The sequence below is a fragment of the Myxine glutinosa genome, chromosome 5, assembly GCF_964187855.1.
Source record: "Myxine glutinosa chromosome 5, kmMyxGlut1.1, whole genome shotgun sequence".
In the NCBI taxonomy this organism is placed as follows: domain Eukaryota; kingdom Metazoa; phylum Chordata; class Myxini; order Myxiniformes; family Myxinidae; genus Myxine; species Myxine glutinosa.
In genome coordinates this window covers 52,443,936-52,461,124 of record NC_136265.1, presented here as the reverse complement: position 1 = coordinate 52,461,124, position 17,189 = coordinate 52,443,936, and the positions used below count along the sequence as shown (strand labels likewise).

Sequence of the window (17,189 nt, the reverse complement as noted above, 5' to 3'; positions counted from 1 at the left end):
TTGCTGATGACTCCACTCTCTGCCGCTCCATTCCTCTTCCCTCAGATCGGCAGTCTGCAGCCTCCTCACTCTCTGAAGACCTGGACAAAATCACAGACTGGTCAAACATGTGGAACATGTCTTTCAATCCTGACAAATCTCACACTCTTACTATGTCTCTCCGAAAAGATCGACTGGACAACCCTCCCATCTACTTTCTCAACAATCCTCTCCAAGAAGTTCTGTCGCTCAAGCTTTTGGGTCTCACCATCTGCCATGATCTTTCTTGGGAAAACCACTTTTCCAAGCTGGCCTCCAAAGCCAGTCGCCGACTGGGCATCCTCCGTCGTGCGAAGTCCTTCCTAGGCACACCTGAGCTCCTCACCACATACAAGGCTTTCATCCGCAGCTCAATGGAATACTGTTCTCCCCTATGGGCTGGTGCTCCTGCCTCACACCTGGCTCGGCTTCACGCTGTTGAATCCAAAGCTTTCAGAATCATTGGAATCTCCCGCGATGAAGCTATCTCTGAGGGCCTTTCACTCACTCACCGCAGGCAGGTAGGTGGTCTTTCTGTCTTCTACCGACTCCTCTCCGGCCTTGCTCCCCCAGCTCTCTCTGTGCTCTGTCCCCCAAATATTCCTACAGGTCGCACAAGATCTGCCAGCCACCCTCTGATGGTTAAACTGCCGAAATCTCGGCTCTCTGCTCACCTTCACTCTTTCATTCCTCTTTTCTCCCGCCTCTGGAACAAACTCCCACACTCCCTTCAATCCCACTCCTCCCTCCAGGTCTTTAAAACTTCTAACAACTTTCCTTTCCAACAACTTTCAACTTTCAACAAAAACAACTTTCCGTCTTCTACTGACTCTACAGTTGGAGTAAACTGTCTCTACTTCTACAGTTGGATTGAAATTCCAACTTCTTTCCTGGAAGTCTTGGCAGTGTCCATATGTTTTATACCTCTCCCACCCCCCCCCCCCCCTTCCCATGCCTTCCCCCCAAAGCCCTCTCCCTCCCACAGTTCTCTCGATGTCTCCATGTCTCTCGGTCCCTGCTCTCAAATGTTGTGTTTGTGTCCTTCCCCCTCTCTCCCCATCTTGTCTACCGCTCCCGATGTTATTTGTTTTGTGTGTCTGTTTGTCTTTCTGTGTGATTAATGTTCGCTCTTTCACGAGCCTCGATCTTGTATACAAAACAAAAAAAAAACAAAAAATTGTATTGTTCTTGTCACGTGTGTTTTGCAGACTAAGTAGCAACCATATCACAGATTTGGGTGCACGGATGCTCGTGTCTGGAATCTTGAAGTACGACATTGCAACGTTTCTTGGGTAATTAACAACTTCCATCTTGCATGTGATGTTTATGCTGTCTTGTTCCTGTTTCTGTAGTCTTGCTCGATTTCCGCACCGTCAATATTTCGCATTCTAAGTAGCACAAAACAGCAAGGTAGCTGATTAAGAATTGTGAGCAGGAAATGCTGTCTTTTTTTTTCTTTTCTTGTGTATATTCTTGACGTCATGTCCTTGCAAGGAGTTGGTGGCTTGTAGAGCATGTAAAATAGGCCCAAGTCTTTCATCAACCAGTTTGTCAGGTGTGACATACAGGTTCAAGGAAATTTTGTTCAAGGTAATAGTTGCAGGTTTTTTTCCCCCCATTTACCGACTCGTTGGGAAAAATGAAATCACCGTGGGGCATTGAGGATGGGAAGATGTTCAAGGAGTGGCAGAAGGCGAAGGGTATGGGGGCAGAAAAGGCAGAGCATGAAAATTATAAGGCAGCCAAGAATGCTGCAAAGAAAGAGGTAGCAAAGGCGCAGGAGGCATGTAGGAAAATGTTCGGAGAACGCTTGGATTTGGAAGAGGGTCAGAGAGCGGTATTCAGGATTGCAAAGCAGATAGCGAAAGAGAGGTGTGATGTGATGGGGGTGAGTTGCTTGAAGGATGAAGTGGGACAAATTGTTGTGGACCCAGATGGAATTAAAGAAAGATGGAAGAGATATATGGAAATGCTGTTGAATACAGAGAATGAATGGGATGGCAACATAGAGAGTAACCCAGTTTTAGGACCGGCAGAGAAGATAACCGAGAAGGAAGTTGAGGAAGCGATAAAAGCAATGAAGAGTAGAGAAGCGGGAAGGCCGACGGGAGTTGTGGGAGATATGTTGAAGGCAGCGGGAAATTGGGGTGTGAAGAGAATGACAGAGATCTGTAATCTGGTGGTGAAAGGCCGCATTCCAGTGGATTGGGAACTGAGTACCTTCGTCCCTCTATAAAAGGGGAAAGGTGACCCTTTGGACTGTGGCTCGTATCGAGCGATAAAGTTAGTGGAGCATGGAATGAAGGTATTGGAAAGGGTGTTGGAGAGGAGGTTAAGGAAGAAAGTGAAGATTGACAAAATGCAGTTTGGATTTATGCCAGGAAGAGGAACGACAGACGCGCGCTTTATTGTGAGGCAGTTGCAGGAGAAGTACATGGGGAAGAGGAAGAAGTTGTTTCTTGGGTTTGTTGATCTGGAGAAAGCATTCGATAGGGTTCCACGTAAAGTAGTGACATGGGCATTGAGGAAGTTAGGAGTGGAGGAATGGTTGATCAGAGTAGTGATGGCAATGTACAAAAGAGCGCGCACAGCTGTAAGGACGAAGGATGGGAACAGTGGTGAGTTTGAGGTGAAGGTGGGAGTGCATCAGGGGTCGGTACTAAGTCCACTACTATTTGTAGCTGTGATGGAGGTGCTGGCTCAGAACGTAAAGGAGGGTTTATCGTGGGAGTTGTTGTATGCAGATTATCTGGTGTTGATTGGGGAGAGCATGGATGGACTGAAGGAGAAGATGAACAAGTGGAAGGAATGTATGGAGACAAAAGGTCTGAAGGTGAATATCGGAAAAACGAAGGTGATGGCAAGTGGTAAAGCATGTCGTGAGGTGGAAAGAACTGGGAAGTGGCCGTGTGCTGTGTGCAGGAAGGGTGTCGGAGTGAATTCCATTCAATGTACAATGTGCGCTAAGTGAGTGGGTTCATCAAAAATGTAGTGGTTTGAGAGGGTCATTAACCAGTGTGGCAGCTACATTCAAGTGTAAGGTGTGCACAGAGGGAGCTGCAGATGGAGGAAATGTTGAGTTGGATCTTGGAGACGGCTGGAAGGTGTGAAAACATTTTGTTACCGAGGAGACATGCTGAATGGAGAAGGTGGATCAGACTCTGCAACGGTTGCTAGAGTGAGATGTGCATGGAAGAAGTTTCGGGAACTGAGTGGCGTGCTGACTGGGACGGGAGTATCGTTAAAGCTGAAGGGAAAGGTGTATGCTGCATGTGTGAGAAGTGTTATGATTTATGGGAGCGAGACATGGGTAATGAACGTAGAGCAGCAACGAAGGCTGGAAAGGGTGGAAATGCGAATGGTTCGGTGGATGTGTGGAGTATCGTTGAGAGAGAGGAAGACAAATTATGAATTGCGAAAGATGATGGGAATAGAGCCTGTGATGGATGCTGTGAAGAAAAACAGTTTGAGATGGTTTGGTCATGTGTTGAGGAAGAATGAAAGTGACTGGTTGAGAAGAGTGATGGAAATGAATGAAGAAGGAAGTAGAGGATGGGGAAGACCGAGAGAGACTTGGCTAAAGATGGTCAAAGAAGAAATGCGGGCAAGGGGGTTAACAAGGGGAGATGCAGAAAATAGGGCAAAATGGAGAAGATTGTCATGGGGACCGCAAGGCTAACCCCCGCTCTTGCAGGGAAAATGGCCTTAAAATGCCTGTTGTTGTATATTGAGGATGGGGCAGCATGGAAACAATTGGACACAACCAACAAGGGATTAAATGAATAGGAAAGGCTGAAAGAGAAGGGGAGGAAAGAAACATTTGCATTTCTGTAAAAATGAAATCGGCGAGTGTGAAAGTTGGGTAAGGAAGGGTTAATGGGGGTAATAAAGGCCTCGAGTCCAGGATGGGGGTTGACATGAGGTGACGGTGCACCGCCTTCCTGAAGCCTGAAGTGGGAAAGAATGACTCTTGGAAGGTGATCTCGTAGACGGGAGAAGCGAGGAATAGAATTATTGAGGTGAGTCTCGGTTTTTGTGAGTTTAACTTGGAGAGGGTTAATGGTCAAGTGTGAATCCTGAAGTAGATGGAGAGGATTGCAGAACAGAGAGCACAGGTGGAAAAAAAAAACTAAAGACCACCGACCTGACTGGTTAACATCCATCTGACAGAATGCGAACGATTTTAAATACAGTACATGGCCTGCTTGCCAAGCACCATTCAGACAATTTATAGCCTGGTAGAAGACAATCTATTACAGCACATGGAAGATGGGGTTTTTTTTGGGGGGGGGGGGGGATTTATCTTGAATGCATAGAATATTGCCTGGAATTTTGATAACGAACTTGACCCACTATTGACATCATTACCAAGATGCTTCTGTGCCGCTACTGCAGTGCCCGTAGCTTCCAATGGCTCGTATTAATTCTGAAGTCCTGGGCAATACTACGGATAGGGAATGTACAAATACAAGTCCATTTGTAAGGGGTAGCGATGCTTTTCAGCCTGTGTTAGTGCAAGTGCAGAATGAATGCACCTTGGCCTCCTACGGTGTCACCTTGCCCGTGCCACTGCAGACTCTTCAAGAACAAGCTCACGGACGCCGTAGCTGACGACCTTGCCCACCTCGTGTCGAGGAGCAAAACGCTTGAGTATCTCATGTAAGTCTATGTTCAGAGCCACTTCAATGCCACCGGATTTTAAAAAATAGTGCCAGTTGCTTGTGTAGAAGCGACAACGTCATGTCGCCCACTCGTGGAGAACCGACGTGGCAAGTCCTCAGTAGATGTCGCGTCACCGAATTTCCCAATCTCTTGTGTTTGACTCTGTGGGTAAATGTACTTGAGTGAAGGTAAAGTTCGGGGAAAAAAAACTTTCCCTGGCAACATATCCCCCCGCACCTCCCCCCCCCCCCCCAACCCCCTTTTGTAACACAGTATATGGGGAAATGTATCCCAAATTGAGGATCGTTCCAAGCAGGAAATTTGTGAAGGTACGAAGAACGAATGTAACATGTTAAATAAGGTGGTGTAAAAGACGCTGCATCAACGGCAGCTAGAAATCACGACCAATTAAATTTCCCGCTCAAAGGCCAATGTCCTTGTTTCTCAAGACAGCATGGGGGTAACGTGTTCTATGAACTCTCCAGTTTGTTTGTGATTGTTTCCACTGCCATTGAGGCCTTTGAGGATTTTATTTGTTTTGGTCCTTTTTTCTTCAATTTTCTTCTAGGATTGGTGAAAATAACTTTACAGCGAGTGGAGGAACCATCATTGCAAATGCTTTGAAACACAACACTCATTTGAAGGTGATTGGGTAAGCAGTTGCCTCACTTTTAGACGATGTTATAACTTGTGATCGTGTTTTCATTTTCCATTTAGCTTGCTCTGTGCTATCGAAGAGTTGATGCAAATTGTGCCCCACAGCCTGTGGGGAAACAGTGTCGGGGATGAAGGAGCGATTGCATTTGCCAAAGTGTTGGAGGAGAATAACACTCTGGAGCGCTTAAGGTAATAACATCCGGTAGAAATACGAACCTATGAATTGGCCCTTCGTATTTGTCCCAGCCATATCCTGTCATTATACCTGGTCTTTAAATACAATGGATCATTCAGGTAAGGCACATCACTGCTGCTGATGCTCTGCTCCGGCCCAACAAGTTATTAATCTCTCCTTGAATGCAGACAGTGGCGAAGGCCAGAGGCCTAGCTAACAAAATAGTATTGCTGTCCCGAGCATTACTTGGGCATTATTATTATTATTATTTTTTTTTGTTGTTGTTGTATACAAGATCGAGGCTCATGAAAGAGCTAACATTAACCACACAAAAAGTCAAACCGACACATAAAACATAATGAGGGGAGCGGTAGACAAGATGGAGAGAGAGTGGGAAGGACACAAAAACAACATTTGAGAGCAGGGACATCGAGAGATCTGTGGGAAGGAGAGGGCTTGGGGGGAGGTGGGAGAGGTATAAAACATATGGACACTGCAAGGACTTCCAGGAAAGAAGTTGGAATTTCAAAAGAGTGGGTCTGGGGTGAATTAGCTGGGGTAGAAAAGATCAAGGTTTTGGAAGGGGGAAGATAAGAGATGGTGGTGAACAGCTGTTTTAAAGACCTGGAGGGAGGAGTGAGATTGAAGAGAGTGGGGGAGTTTGTTCCAGAGACGGGAGAAAAGAGGAATGAAAGGGTGAAGGTGAGCAGAGAGTCTTGATTTTGGCAGTTTAACCATAAGAGGGTTGCTGGCAGATCTTGGGCGACCTGAAGGAATATTTGGGGTACAGAGCACAGAGAGAGAGCTGGGGGAGCAAGGCTGGAGAGGAGTCGGTAGAAGACAGAAATATCACCAACCTGCCTGCGGTGAGTGAGTGAAAGGCCCTTGGAGTTGGCTTCATCACGGGAGATTCCAATGATTCTGAAAGCTTTGGTTTCATCAGCGTGAAGCCGAGTTAGGTGTCAGGCAGGAGCACCGGCCCAGAGGGGAGAACAGTATTCCATTGAGCTGCGGATGAAAGCCTTGTATGTGGTGAGAAGCTCAGGTGTGCCAAGGAAGGACTTCGCACGACAGAGGATACCCAGTCGGCGACTGGCTTTGGAGGCCAGCTTGGAAATGTGGTTTTCCCAGGAAAGATCATGGCAGATAGTGAGACCCAAAAGCTTGAGTGACAGAACTTCTTGGAGTGGATTGTTGAGAAAGTAGATGGGAGGGTTGTCCAGTCGGTCTTTTCGGAGAGACATAGTGAGAGTGTGAGATTTGTCAGGATTGAAAGACATGTTCCACTTGTTTGACCAGTCTGATTTTGTCCAGGTCTGCATAGAGTGAAGAGGCTGCAGACTGCCGATCTGAGGGATGAGGAATGGAGCGGCAGAGTGTGGAGTCATCAGCAAACAGATAGAGAGGATTTTCGAGAGAGTCGGAGAGATCATTGATGAAGACCAGAAAAAGCACAGGGCCAAGAACACTGCCTTGGGGAACTCCAGCCTGAACAGGAAGGGGAGATGAGAGAAACCCATTTAGGGCCACACGTTAACTACGACCAGGGAGGACGTCCGCAAGCCATGCGTGGAGATTTCCATGGATACCATAGGAGGAGAGTTTGGTGAGAAGAGCGGGGTGCCATACCGTATCGAAGGCACGTGATATGTCTAGGGAGACAGCTCTGATTTCCTGTTTGGCATTGAGGACCTCCATCCATTGTTGAGACAGCAAGCAGAAGCAGCATGTCCAGAGTAGAATGACCTGGTCTTGAATCCAAATTTGGTCTGAATCCAAATTGATGATCGCAGATCAAGCCATTGGAGAACAGGAAGGATTTGATATCCGAAGCAGTGATGAATTCCATGACTTTGCTGATAATTGGGAGCAGGCTGGTTGATCTGTAGTTGCAAGGATCTGTTTTTGCACATTTTTTGTGTAAAGCGGTAATGTTTGCTGATTTCCAAGATTATGGCAGATGACCTTGAGCAAAAGAGAGGGTGAAGAGAACAGAGAGAGGGTGAGATAGAGTGGCAGAGCAGGATTTTCGGACCCGTGGGCTGATTCCGTCTGGTCCAGTTGCAGAATTGGAGTCGAGGTTTGACAGAAACTTCCCGACCTTGTCAGGAGAGAAGGACACAGTCCACAATCCTTCACTGCAATCTTCGATGAAGTTTTCTCTTGCGGCCACTTCCAGGGAGGTTTGCTACAGTGTCATGGGCCTTAAACTTCCTGATAACATTGTGTACGATGGACACAGGAACATCAACGTCTCTGGAGATGGACTTGTAGCCTTGAGATTGTCCATGCTTGGCTACAATCTTGTGTCTGACCTCCTTAGACAATTCTCTGGTTTTCTTTCTTTTCTCCATGCTCATTGCGGTACACACAGTGACACAAAACAGCAGAATGACTCCTTTTCTTTATTCAAACTGGTTGAATGAGTGATTTGTCTATTGCAGGCACCTGCAACTCACCACAGGTGAGTTCAATTCCAAAGTAAAGGAGAATCACCTGCTTGAAATCTATTTATTTCTAACAACTTCTAAAAGGTGCCAATAATATTGACCGGGCCATTGTAGGATTTATGTGTGGAATAAGCTAAGATATATTCATTTTTTCAGCCTTTTTTATTTTGTTCCACTGCAAACCAAAGAAATACATATGTGGATACCAAAAAAAAATTTCATTTCAATAATTTTCTGGAAGAAATTGTGCATCATTTGAAAAAAGTTGCAAGGGTGCCAATATTTTCGGCCACACGACTGTACAAGCAAGGGCTGACGTAAACAGGGGTCTTGTGGTATTTAGTTTTTATTTTGGTGTGAAGGTTTATTATTATTATTATTATTATTATTCCCCCCAGTCTGGTGAGCAATGGTGTTAGCCATCTTGGAGTGCGGCACCTCGCTAGCATGCTGCACGAGAATACCGGCCTACACTTCCTCTGGTAGGATCTATCTCCTAGTACATATCTCCTCACTTATCCAGGTTCCTCCTGATGACTCCATATTTGTCATCCTGGGATTCTCCTGATACTCCGGTGCTGTATTAGGTCAGTTATTTGATTATGTCAGGTCATTTACTTGTGTTAGCGGCTCAGGTTTGAGAGTCATACGGAAAATGTACAAATTCAGACAACAGGTGTCCTTGCACTTGAGGGGTCACGTCTCCAATCGAATCACCATTTTTATTAAACTGGGATTCTGGTCAAGGAAACGAGACAAAATCTTTTGACTTGAGGACTGAGACTCAAATTTTCAACCTTTGATTCAAACCTGGATACGATTTGAATTGCAATATAATGGCGAAATGGTAATTCCGCTGAAACGAGCTTGGTTTCCAGAACACTAGAATCCACATCACTCTTGCCACTTAGCCAGACTAGGCCCCAAAACCTCAGTGCTTGCACTTCTAATTAATATCCTATTCATTATTGTCCTCGTGTCTTTGTTCCTGCAGGCTTTGCGAGAACAACTTGCAAGATGAAGATGCACAAGTTCTTGCGGACGCACTCGAAAACAACACCGGACTCTGGAACCTTTGGTTAGAATGTTTTTGTAACACGTCGTTGTTAAATGTAACTATTAGCCATCTGCGGTCGGTGAATATTTTCATTGCTGACAAAATGACAGACAGGTTGCTACTCCATTTCAGGGGGCTCATAAACAACTCTCAACCGAGCAAGCTACAGTATTTAGAATGTAGGTCTGAAGCGATGACATCACGTTGGCATGACGATCGCTTGACCGGTACGGAACAATAGAACCGGAAAGCACCCTTGTTTCGATCGAAGGTTCTTCGCGTGTTGAAGCATCGCTAAATATGACGGCCATGCCGATTACCTCACTCGCGACTTACTTTGGTGGCAAACCAAAATCTTTGCAAAGAAGATTGACAATCATTTTAAATCTGATTATGTGGAAAACCTTTCATATTTTCCAGGAGAACCTGGCTGGTCCAAGCCAGCATTTTTTTAAATTTATATTAAGTGGAGGCTCGTATAAGAGCTAACACATAGAACATACGTATAATAAAGGGAGTGGGAGACAAGGGGGAGGGGGTAAGAAAGGGAGGCTCAGCAGTAGGGAACAGAGACATCAGGAGATCTGTGGAAGGGAAAGGACTGGGGTTGGGTACATGGGATAAACAAGATGGACACTACAAGGGATTTCAGGAAATAAAACGGAATTTGAAGGAGGTGGATTTGGGGTGTATTAGCGGGGGTAGAAAAGATCAAGGTTTTGGATGGGGGAAGATAAGAGATGGTGGTGAACAGCTGTTTTGAAGACCTAGAGGGAGTAGTGAGATTGAAGAGAGTGAGGGAGTTTGGTCCAAAGGTGGGAAAAGAGGAATGAAAGAGTGAAGGTGAGCAGAGAGTCTTGATTTTGGCAGTTTCACCAGAACAGGATCTTCACTACAATCACCTGGTTGATCAACAATGGCATGCTTGAGTGGTTCTGTGTCGGGATCTTTCCCTTTAAATAAATGAAATCCTTCAGTTCTCATGATTAGCCATTAATTTACTGCTGTCTATAGTCACTCCAGAGGCTTCTGACAGGGAAAACAACAAGAAAATTCAGATGCCACGCCTGACATCTGAACAACGTTTAAGAGCAATTGGGATGCTTGAGGCTGGTGTAAGCCAGTGAACAATTGCCCAACGTCTTGGTTACTCACAGCCTGCAATTTCCAACCTGGCCAGGCGTTACGGGGAGGGGGGAGGGGAAGGGGGAAAGGGAGGGAGGAGGGGAGAAGGTGGAGAGGGGAGGACGGAGGGGGAAGGGAGGGGGAGGACGGACGGGGGAGGGGGAAGGGGGAGGGCCAGTCAACAATGACGTTGCAGTTCTCATGGTCGGAGAGCAGCACAACAATCGCGACATCGTCCTGCATCTTCGAAAGAGCACGAAGCGGATTTTGGAGACTCACCGATCCTGTGACCCACGGCCTCCAGTACCGGCGTTGCCGGGCGGGGGAAGGGAGACCCGCACATTCCCAACCCGTACATTCGCCCTCTCGACTCAAGCTCGTATTCGATTCGTATTCGAAATCGAAAGGGGAAATCCTTCGTATTCGAATTCGTAAACACGAAATATGAATTAAAATTTAATTCATATCGCACAAAATCGACACAAAACACGATCGCATAAAGGTGAAAAAACGCAATGGCTTTTCGCCCCTGAATTACATGCAAACGTGTGACGTGTGACGGGATGGAACATCACGTGATCGCTCTGAGCGAATCAGCGAGCTGCTCGCACTGGCTGAGATTAGCGGGTACTTCGCTGAAATGCGCTGAGGTAAATATGAATAAAAAATATGGATCTCGTCAAATATGGTCTCAGCCATGTTCGTCCCAGGCTCAATGGCCATGTCTATGCCAAATATCAAGCACGTGAGCCTCTCCGTTTCGGAGTCTATCGGTAACATTACACACACACACACGCACACACAAACTGTGTTTTATATATATCGATATATATTATTATTTATGAGCTTTGAGTTTGGCTCGCTCGCTACGCTCGCCTCATCGCGCATCGTTACAAAGGAACGGGCTTGCTTTAGCTGAGAATAATGACTGTAGCTGAGTTGCTGTGTTGTCATGATTATTTTGCACAAATTTATTTGTGGTGTTTGTGATATTACATTATTACATAAGCAATTTAGGTTGAAAAAAAAGAAGAAAAAAAAAGAATGCTTCGGCACATACATATGGGAGGGTTAAGTGCAGACTGGAAGTTTGGGACGATTACACCTCACCACCACGTGATTCAAAACACCTCACCACCACGTGATTCAAAACACCACACCGCCACGTGATTCAAAACACCTCACCACCACGTGATTCAAAACACCTCACCACCACGTGATTCAAAACACCTCACCACCACGTGATTCAAAACACCACACCGCCACGTGATTCAAAACACCTCACCGCCACGGAAACAAAAGTTTGACGGAGTAGTTCAGTGACAACACAGACACTGCCCAGATAAGTAAATATATAGATGACTGTACATACCTGAGTTGCTGTTTTGTCATGGTTTATACCAATCATAATACAATTATTTTGCACAAATGTATTTGTAATATACGTGATATTGCATTTTATAAACGATTGAAGTTGAAAACTAAAGTTGAAAAAAAACAAAACACTTTTTTCCCAATTTTTTTTTTTAAAGACCCTTAAGACATACCCACGGGAGAGATAGGTGCATACCATAGTTTGGTACGATTTCACAAAAGTTTGAGGTCGTAGTTCAGTGACGAGACAGACTGCACAGATCTATATATATATATATATATATATATATATATATATATATATATATATATATATATATATATATATATATATATATATATATATATATATATATATATATATATATATATATAGACATATATAGATATACATACATAATGGTATTTTAAATAAATGTGGAGTGCCCAGAGGGATTACCTTAGCGTCGTGCACAGAATGAGAGGATGAGTACACAAATTTTCACTGTGATTTTAAATTTGTTTTGACGGTGATAAAGCGATTAAACTACCTTATTTGTTTCATCCGCCTTGCTTAACACTTGGTTCCCTCGCAAAACGATAAAAGCTGCAGATATGACTCTCCAGTTGGTGGTCACAATATGGAACGAAATACTACCATCTTCACAAAGCTACAGCGGCCATATTCTACGATAGTGTAGAACCAGGCCGTGCGTTGTCATGCCCACGTGACATCACACTTCGTAGCTCTATTGGGCCAGAGTACTGGCACATAACAGCCTACTCGTCAGAATGTACCGTGATATCAAGCAGATTCATTTTTTCGACATGAATATTTACTGCCTGGTTTAGCAAGACAGCTGTTCACCTTTCTGATTGTTTGCCCCAAGGTTGAACAACAACAACATTACTTTAATCGGTGCAAAGGCCCTGATCTCTGCCTTGAAGAAGAACACAACGTTGACGCAGTTAGTGTGAGTACACGTCTGCTTCTTCACTTTGTTCCTATTTAACTCTGCACTTGGTCTAATTCGATGTATGCACAAGTAAATTTTAATCGAGTAAACTACAGCAAGTGAAAAGTTTATTTTGTAATAAAGTACTTTTCTTACTCTGTAGTAAATTTCTTTGTTTTGTTTGTGTGAATTACGTATCATTTATTCCAAGACATGACATTCATGATTCAACTCTCCACTCATTGTGTGCCGGCCTAGTTCCTGCAGTGTCTCCATTCACCAGATATGAACTGGAACCATCAAATGATAATCTGCCCCACAAACGTGTGCATGCGTGCGTGCGCGTGTTCGTGCGTTTGTTCGTTCAGTGCCACATCATTTGAGCTTTTGTCATCAAATTTTCAACAAACCTTTATCATGAGAATATGGAGAGCTCTAATTTTTTTTGGTTTTTTTTGTTTACAGAATCGAGGCTCGTGAAAGAGCTAACATTTATCACACAAACAAATCAAACAGACAAGCAAACAAAGTATATAAAAAGGGGAGCAGTAGACAAGATGGGGAGAGAAGGGGAAGCACATAAACACAACATCGGGAATGTGTGGGAGGGAGAGGGCTTGGGGGGAGGCGGCGTGGGAAGGGGGGTGGGGGCTGGGAGAAGCATAAACACAAGGACACCAAGGACTTCCAGGAAGAAGTTGGTATTTCAAAAAAGTGGATTTGGGGTGAAATTAGTGGGGGTAGAAAAGATCAAGGTTTTGGATGGGGGAAGATAAGAGATGGTGGTGAACAGCTGTTTTAAAGACCTGGAGGGAGGAGTGGGATTGAAGAGAGTGAGGGAGTTTGTTCCAGAGGCGGGAGAAAAGAGGAATGAAGGTGAGCAGAGAGTCTTGATTTTGGCAGTTTAACCATAAGAGGGTTGCAGGCAGATCTTGTGCGACCTGTTGGAATATTTGGGGGACAGAGCCCAGAGAGAGCTGGGGGGGCAAGGCCAGAGAGGAGTCGGTAGAAGACAGAAAGACCACCAACCTGCCTGCGGTGAGTAAGTGAAAGGCCCTCGGAGGTAGCTTCATCGCGGGAGATTCCAATGATTCTGAACGCTTTGGTTTCAACAGCGTGAAGACGAGCTAGGTGTGAGGCAGGAGCACCAGCCCAGAGGGGAGAGCAGTATTCCATTGAGCTGTGGATGAAAGCCTTGTATGTGGTGAGGAGCTCAGGTGTGCCAAGGAAGGACTTCGCACGACGGAGGATGCCCAGTCGGCGACTGGCTTTGGAGGCCAGATTTGAAATGTGGTTTTCCCAGGAAAGATCTTTGCAGATAGTGAGACCCAAAAGCTTGAGTGACAGAACTTCTTGGAGAGGATTATTCAGAAAGTGGATAGGAGGGTTGTCCAGTCGGTCTTTTCTGAGAGACATCGTAAGAGTGTGAGATTTGTCAGGATAGAAAGACATGTTCCACTTGTTTGCCCAGTCTGTGATTTTGTCCAGGTCTGCAGAGAGTGAGGAGGCTGCAGACTGCCAATCTGAGGGATGAGGAATGGAGCGGCAGAGAGTGGAGTCATCAGCAAAGAGATAGAGAGGATTTTCAAGAGAGTCTGAGAGATCATTGATGAAGACCAGAAAAAGCACAGGGCCCAGAACACTGCCTTGGGGAACTCCAGCCTGAACAGGAAGAGTAGATGAGAGAAACCCATTCAGGGCCACACGTTCACTACGACTAGAGAGGAAGTCCGCCAGCCATGCGTGGAGATTTCCATGGATACCAAAGGAGGAGAGTTTAGTGAGCAGAGCGGGGTGCCAGACCGTATCGAAGGCACGTGATATGTCAAGGGAGACGGCTCTAATTTCCTGTTTGGCATTGAGGACCTCCATCCATTGTTGAGACAGCAGAAGCAGCATGTCCAGAGTAGAGTGACCTGGTCTGAAACCAAATTGATGATCAGAGATCAAGCCATTAGAGAAGAGGAAAGATTTCATATCCAAAGCAATGATGGATTCCATGACTTTGCTGATAATTGGGAGAAGGCTGATTGGTGTGTTGTTGAATCAATAAATTTAACCATAATTTTAGCTGTTTCGTCAATTTGGTTAAAGTATAGACTGGACATCGGCGGGCTTTGCCTTTTGAGATGCGTTAAGTCGGTATCTGGAGTATGCTCCCTGACCTCAAATGGTACCACAGCTGACTGCTCTTGAGAAAGCCAAAATATCTCAACTCTGTGTGGGCTTCCAAATATCACCTTACTCCGTGTTCTTACCTTGTTCACTCACACTCACATACTTCTGGACACAGTTTCTATCCATCTTTGACAGGCCCAGGTGGCATCAGCTCCTGCATTCTGAAAACCTGCTCTGCTGCTCTTACTTGTCCTCTTTCTGTTCTTGAGTCTATCAGTGAGTCTATCATTTTCCCTAAGGTCACTTTCTTTCTACTCTGAAGTCCACGGACCATGAGTTTCAAACCAGAGATCAGAGCCATCTGTCTGGACATATTTTGAGCATGTGAGCGTCTGGCACCTCGCCTAGCTTTCCAAGCTGTCTGTCAACAGCATTCAGGTCCACTTCTCATTGCTTGATGATTCTTCGCTTTGTCACCTCATGGCTTTCAATGGGATCCTCTTTACCTCCTCTACCTGTTGAGGTTGGAGTGCTGCAAAGCAATATCTTGGGCCCAATGCTGTTGTTCATATTCATTACAATCTTTCTGATTATTTGGAAAACCCACGTTAACTTTTTGCTGACGACTCCACTCTCTACCGTAACATATCACATCCTTCAGGTCGGCAGGCAGCGGCCTCTTTGCACACCTTTATAGAATTGGGAGCTGGTCTAACATTTGGAAAATGTTTTTCAACCCTGGTGAAATCGCACACACACACGCCCTGTAGGACACTGGAAAACCCTCCCAATCTACTTCCTTGGCAAATCCTTTGAAGATGATAATTTCCTCAAACCAATGGGCCTCACCATCACCTCCACCCTTCTTTGTCTTTTTAGCCCCTGTTGGCTTCGGTCTTGCCTGTCGGGCCATCCGCAACCATATCTCAGACGTGTATGGACCGATTTTGTTCACACTTGGCACAAGGACAATACATGGCAGTGGACATGTGCACATAATTTTGTTTCGCAATGTGATAAAAGATGGCGGACTGGCGGCCATTTTAGTTGTGAAAAAACCCAATGTTGAACATGTCCTCAACCATTTCTCGGACACGCATTTACCGATCTTGTTCAAACTTGGCACACAGATAATGAATGATGGCTTAGATTTGCATGTCATTTTTAGTTTCGAGATCAGATCCAAGATGGTCGGCGGCCATTTTGTTACTTAAACATGTCCCCAACCATTTCTCGGATATGCATGGACCGATGTTGCTCAAATTTGGCACAAAGACAATACATGAGTATACATATGAAAATTTTGTTTTGTAATCCGACCAAAGATGGCCGATTGGCGTCATTTAACTCAGTACAGCAAAATTACTAAAACCATGGGGGGGGCGTGACATTTTGTCTTTTTCTCCTTGTTTTTCCTCTTTTCTCGCACTTGTGGAACCAACTTCTTTTGTTCGATCTCGTTCTTCTCCAGTGCTTCAACAATGGCTGTTCACCCCCTCCTCAGGTCAACCCGATCCATACACATAATCCTGTCTACCCTAACTGATCCTCCCCAAGCTTACCCTTTCCCTTCCAGGTTGTTGTTTTCTCCCCTCTTCCTCCATCATTTATTTGCTAATTTGCTCTTTCATCTCCAGTTGTCACATCCTGTTCTATCAGCCCCTTACACTTGTGCTTGTATCCAGCTTATTCTCCCCATGTTTTCCTTCCCTCTCCGCACCCTCGTTTACTGTCATTCTATCCATTGCCATTCTTCCTCTTTATCCCTCTGTTGCGTCCCTCTAATCCTGGTGTCGTTTGGTGTGTGTCCCTGCTCTCCACCTTGTTTTAACTATTTGTTGTATTATGCTAATTCTTCATGCTATGAGCCCCAACTTTGGATTTTAAAAAAATTGCAAATTATGACAAAACGTTTAGGAACTGGATTATTGGCCCACTGATTGTGTGAATAATGTAAAAGCAGAATTAATAGCAGGCAGAAAGCACTTTAAAAAAAAATTACAAGTATGTAAACAAGATTGTGAAGAAGGATAGGATTTCACAATAAAAGAGCATGAAAGATGCAGAAAATATGAATACAATGCAAGTCTAGAATGACGATCCCTCAAGATGGAGGTTATCTAATGTGAGATTTCCAGCGTGGAGGGTCCAGCAGGGAGTGTCCATCTGAACAAGCTCTACAGTGAAAATGGCGGGGGCTAGGAGGTCACCGTTGCAACACACCATCCCGTCAAGGCAGCCTTGGAGCGCTGGACTTCATCAACAGGAGTATGGCTCCCCAATTGGGGTGGTTCAAGGAGGAAATGCCAGAGGCAGTGCAATTGTGGTGGAAGACACTGACTCCTTCACCAAAAAAATAGCACAGCAAAACAAAATTGGGATGAATGAAATACAAATAAATATCATCGTTACTCGAACGCTTTTGGGCGGTGGCAGTCGTTGAACTTGTGGGCGTCGGCGGTCAAGCGCTTTCTTGCCATCAAGTTTCACATGCTGTAGTTCACCTCTTCCTGTGTCAATTTCAGTCTTTTTCTTTGTTTGTGCCGTCATACTCTTGCATCACCTAAGTCGTATTTTGGAAGCAAAGTGAATGAGCACACATGGCTTTTTTGGAATGA

At 45.1% G+C, this 17,189-nt stretch overlaps 1 protein-coding gene across 4 annotated transcripts in view; it reads left to right on the top strand.

Moving 5' to 3' along the window:
- LOC137427526 (nucleotide-binding oligomerization domain-containing protein 2) overlaps positions 1-17,189 on the top strand; it is a 44,833-nt gene that overhangs the window by 26,958 nt on the left and 686 nt on the right. For 2 of the 4 annotated variants that reach the window (XM_068117084.2, XM_068117082.2), the window contains 7 exons: positions 1,227-1,310; positions 4,594-4,677; positions 5,249-5,332; positions 5,443-5,526; positions 8,361-8,444; positions 8,957-9,040; positions 12,388-12,471. In XM_068117084.2, coding sequence (XP_067973185.2) covers positions 1,227-1,310; positions 4,594-4,677; positions 5,249-5,332; positions 5,443-5,526; positions 8,361-8,444; positions 8,957-9,040; positions 12,388-12,471 — 588 coding nt within the window. The remainder of the gene's footprint in view (positions 1-1,226; positions 1,311-4,593; positions 4,678-5,248; positions 5,333-5,442; positions 5,527-8,360; positions 8,445-8,956; positions 9,041-12,387; positions 12,472-17,189) is intronic. The other 2 variants (XM_078778067.1, XM_068117083.2) reach the window with 1 other exon arrangement.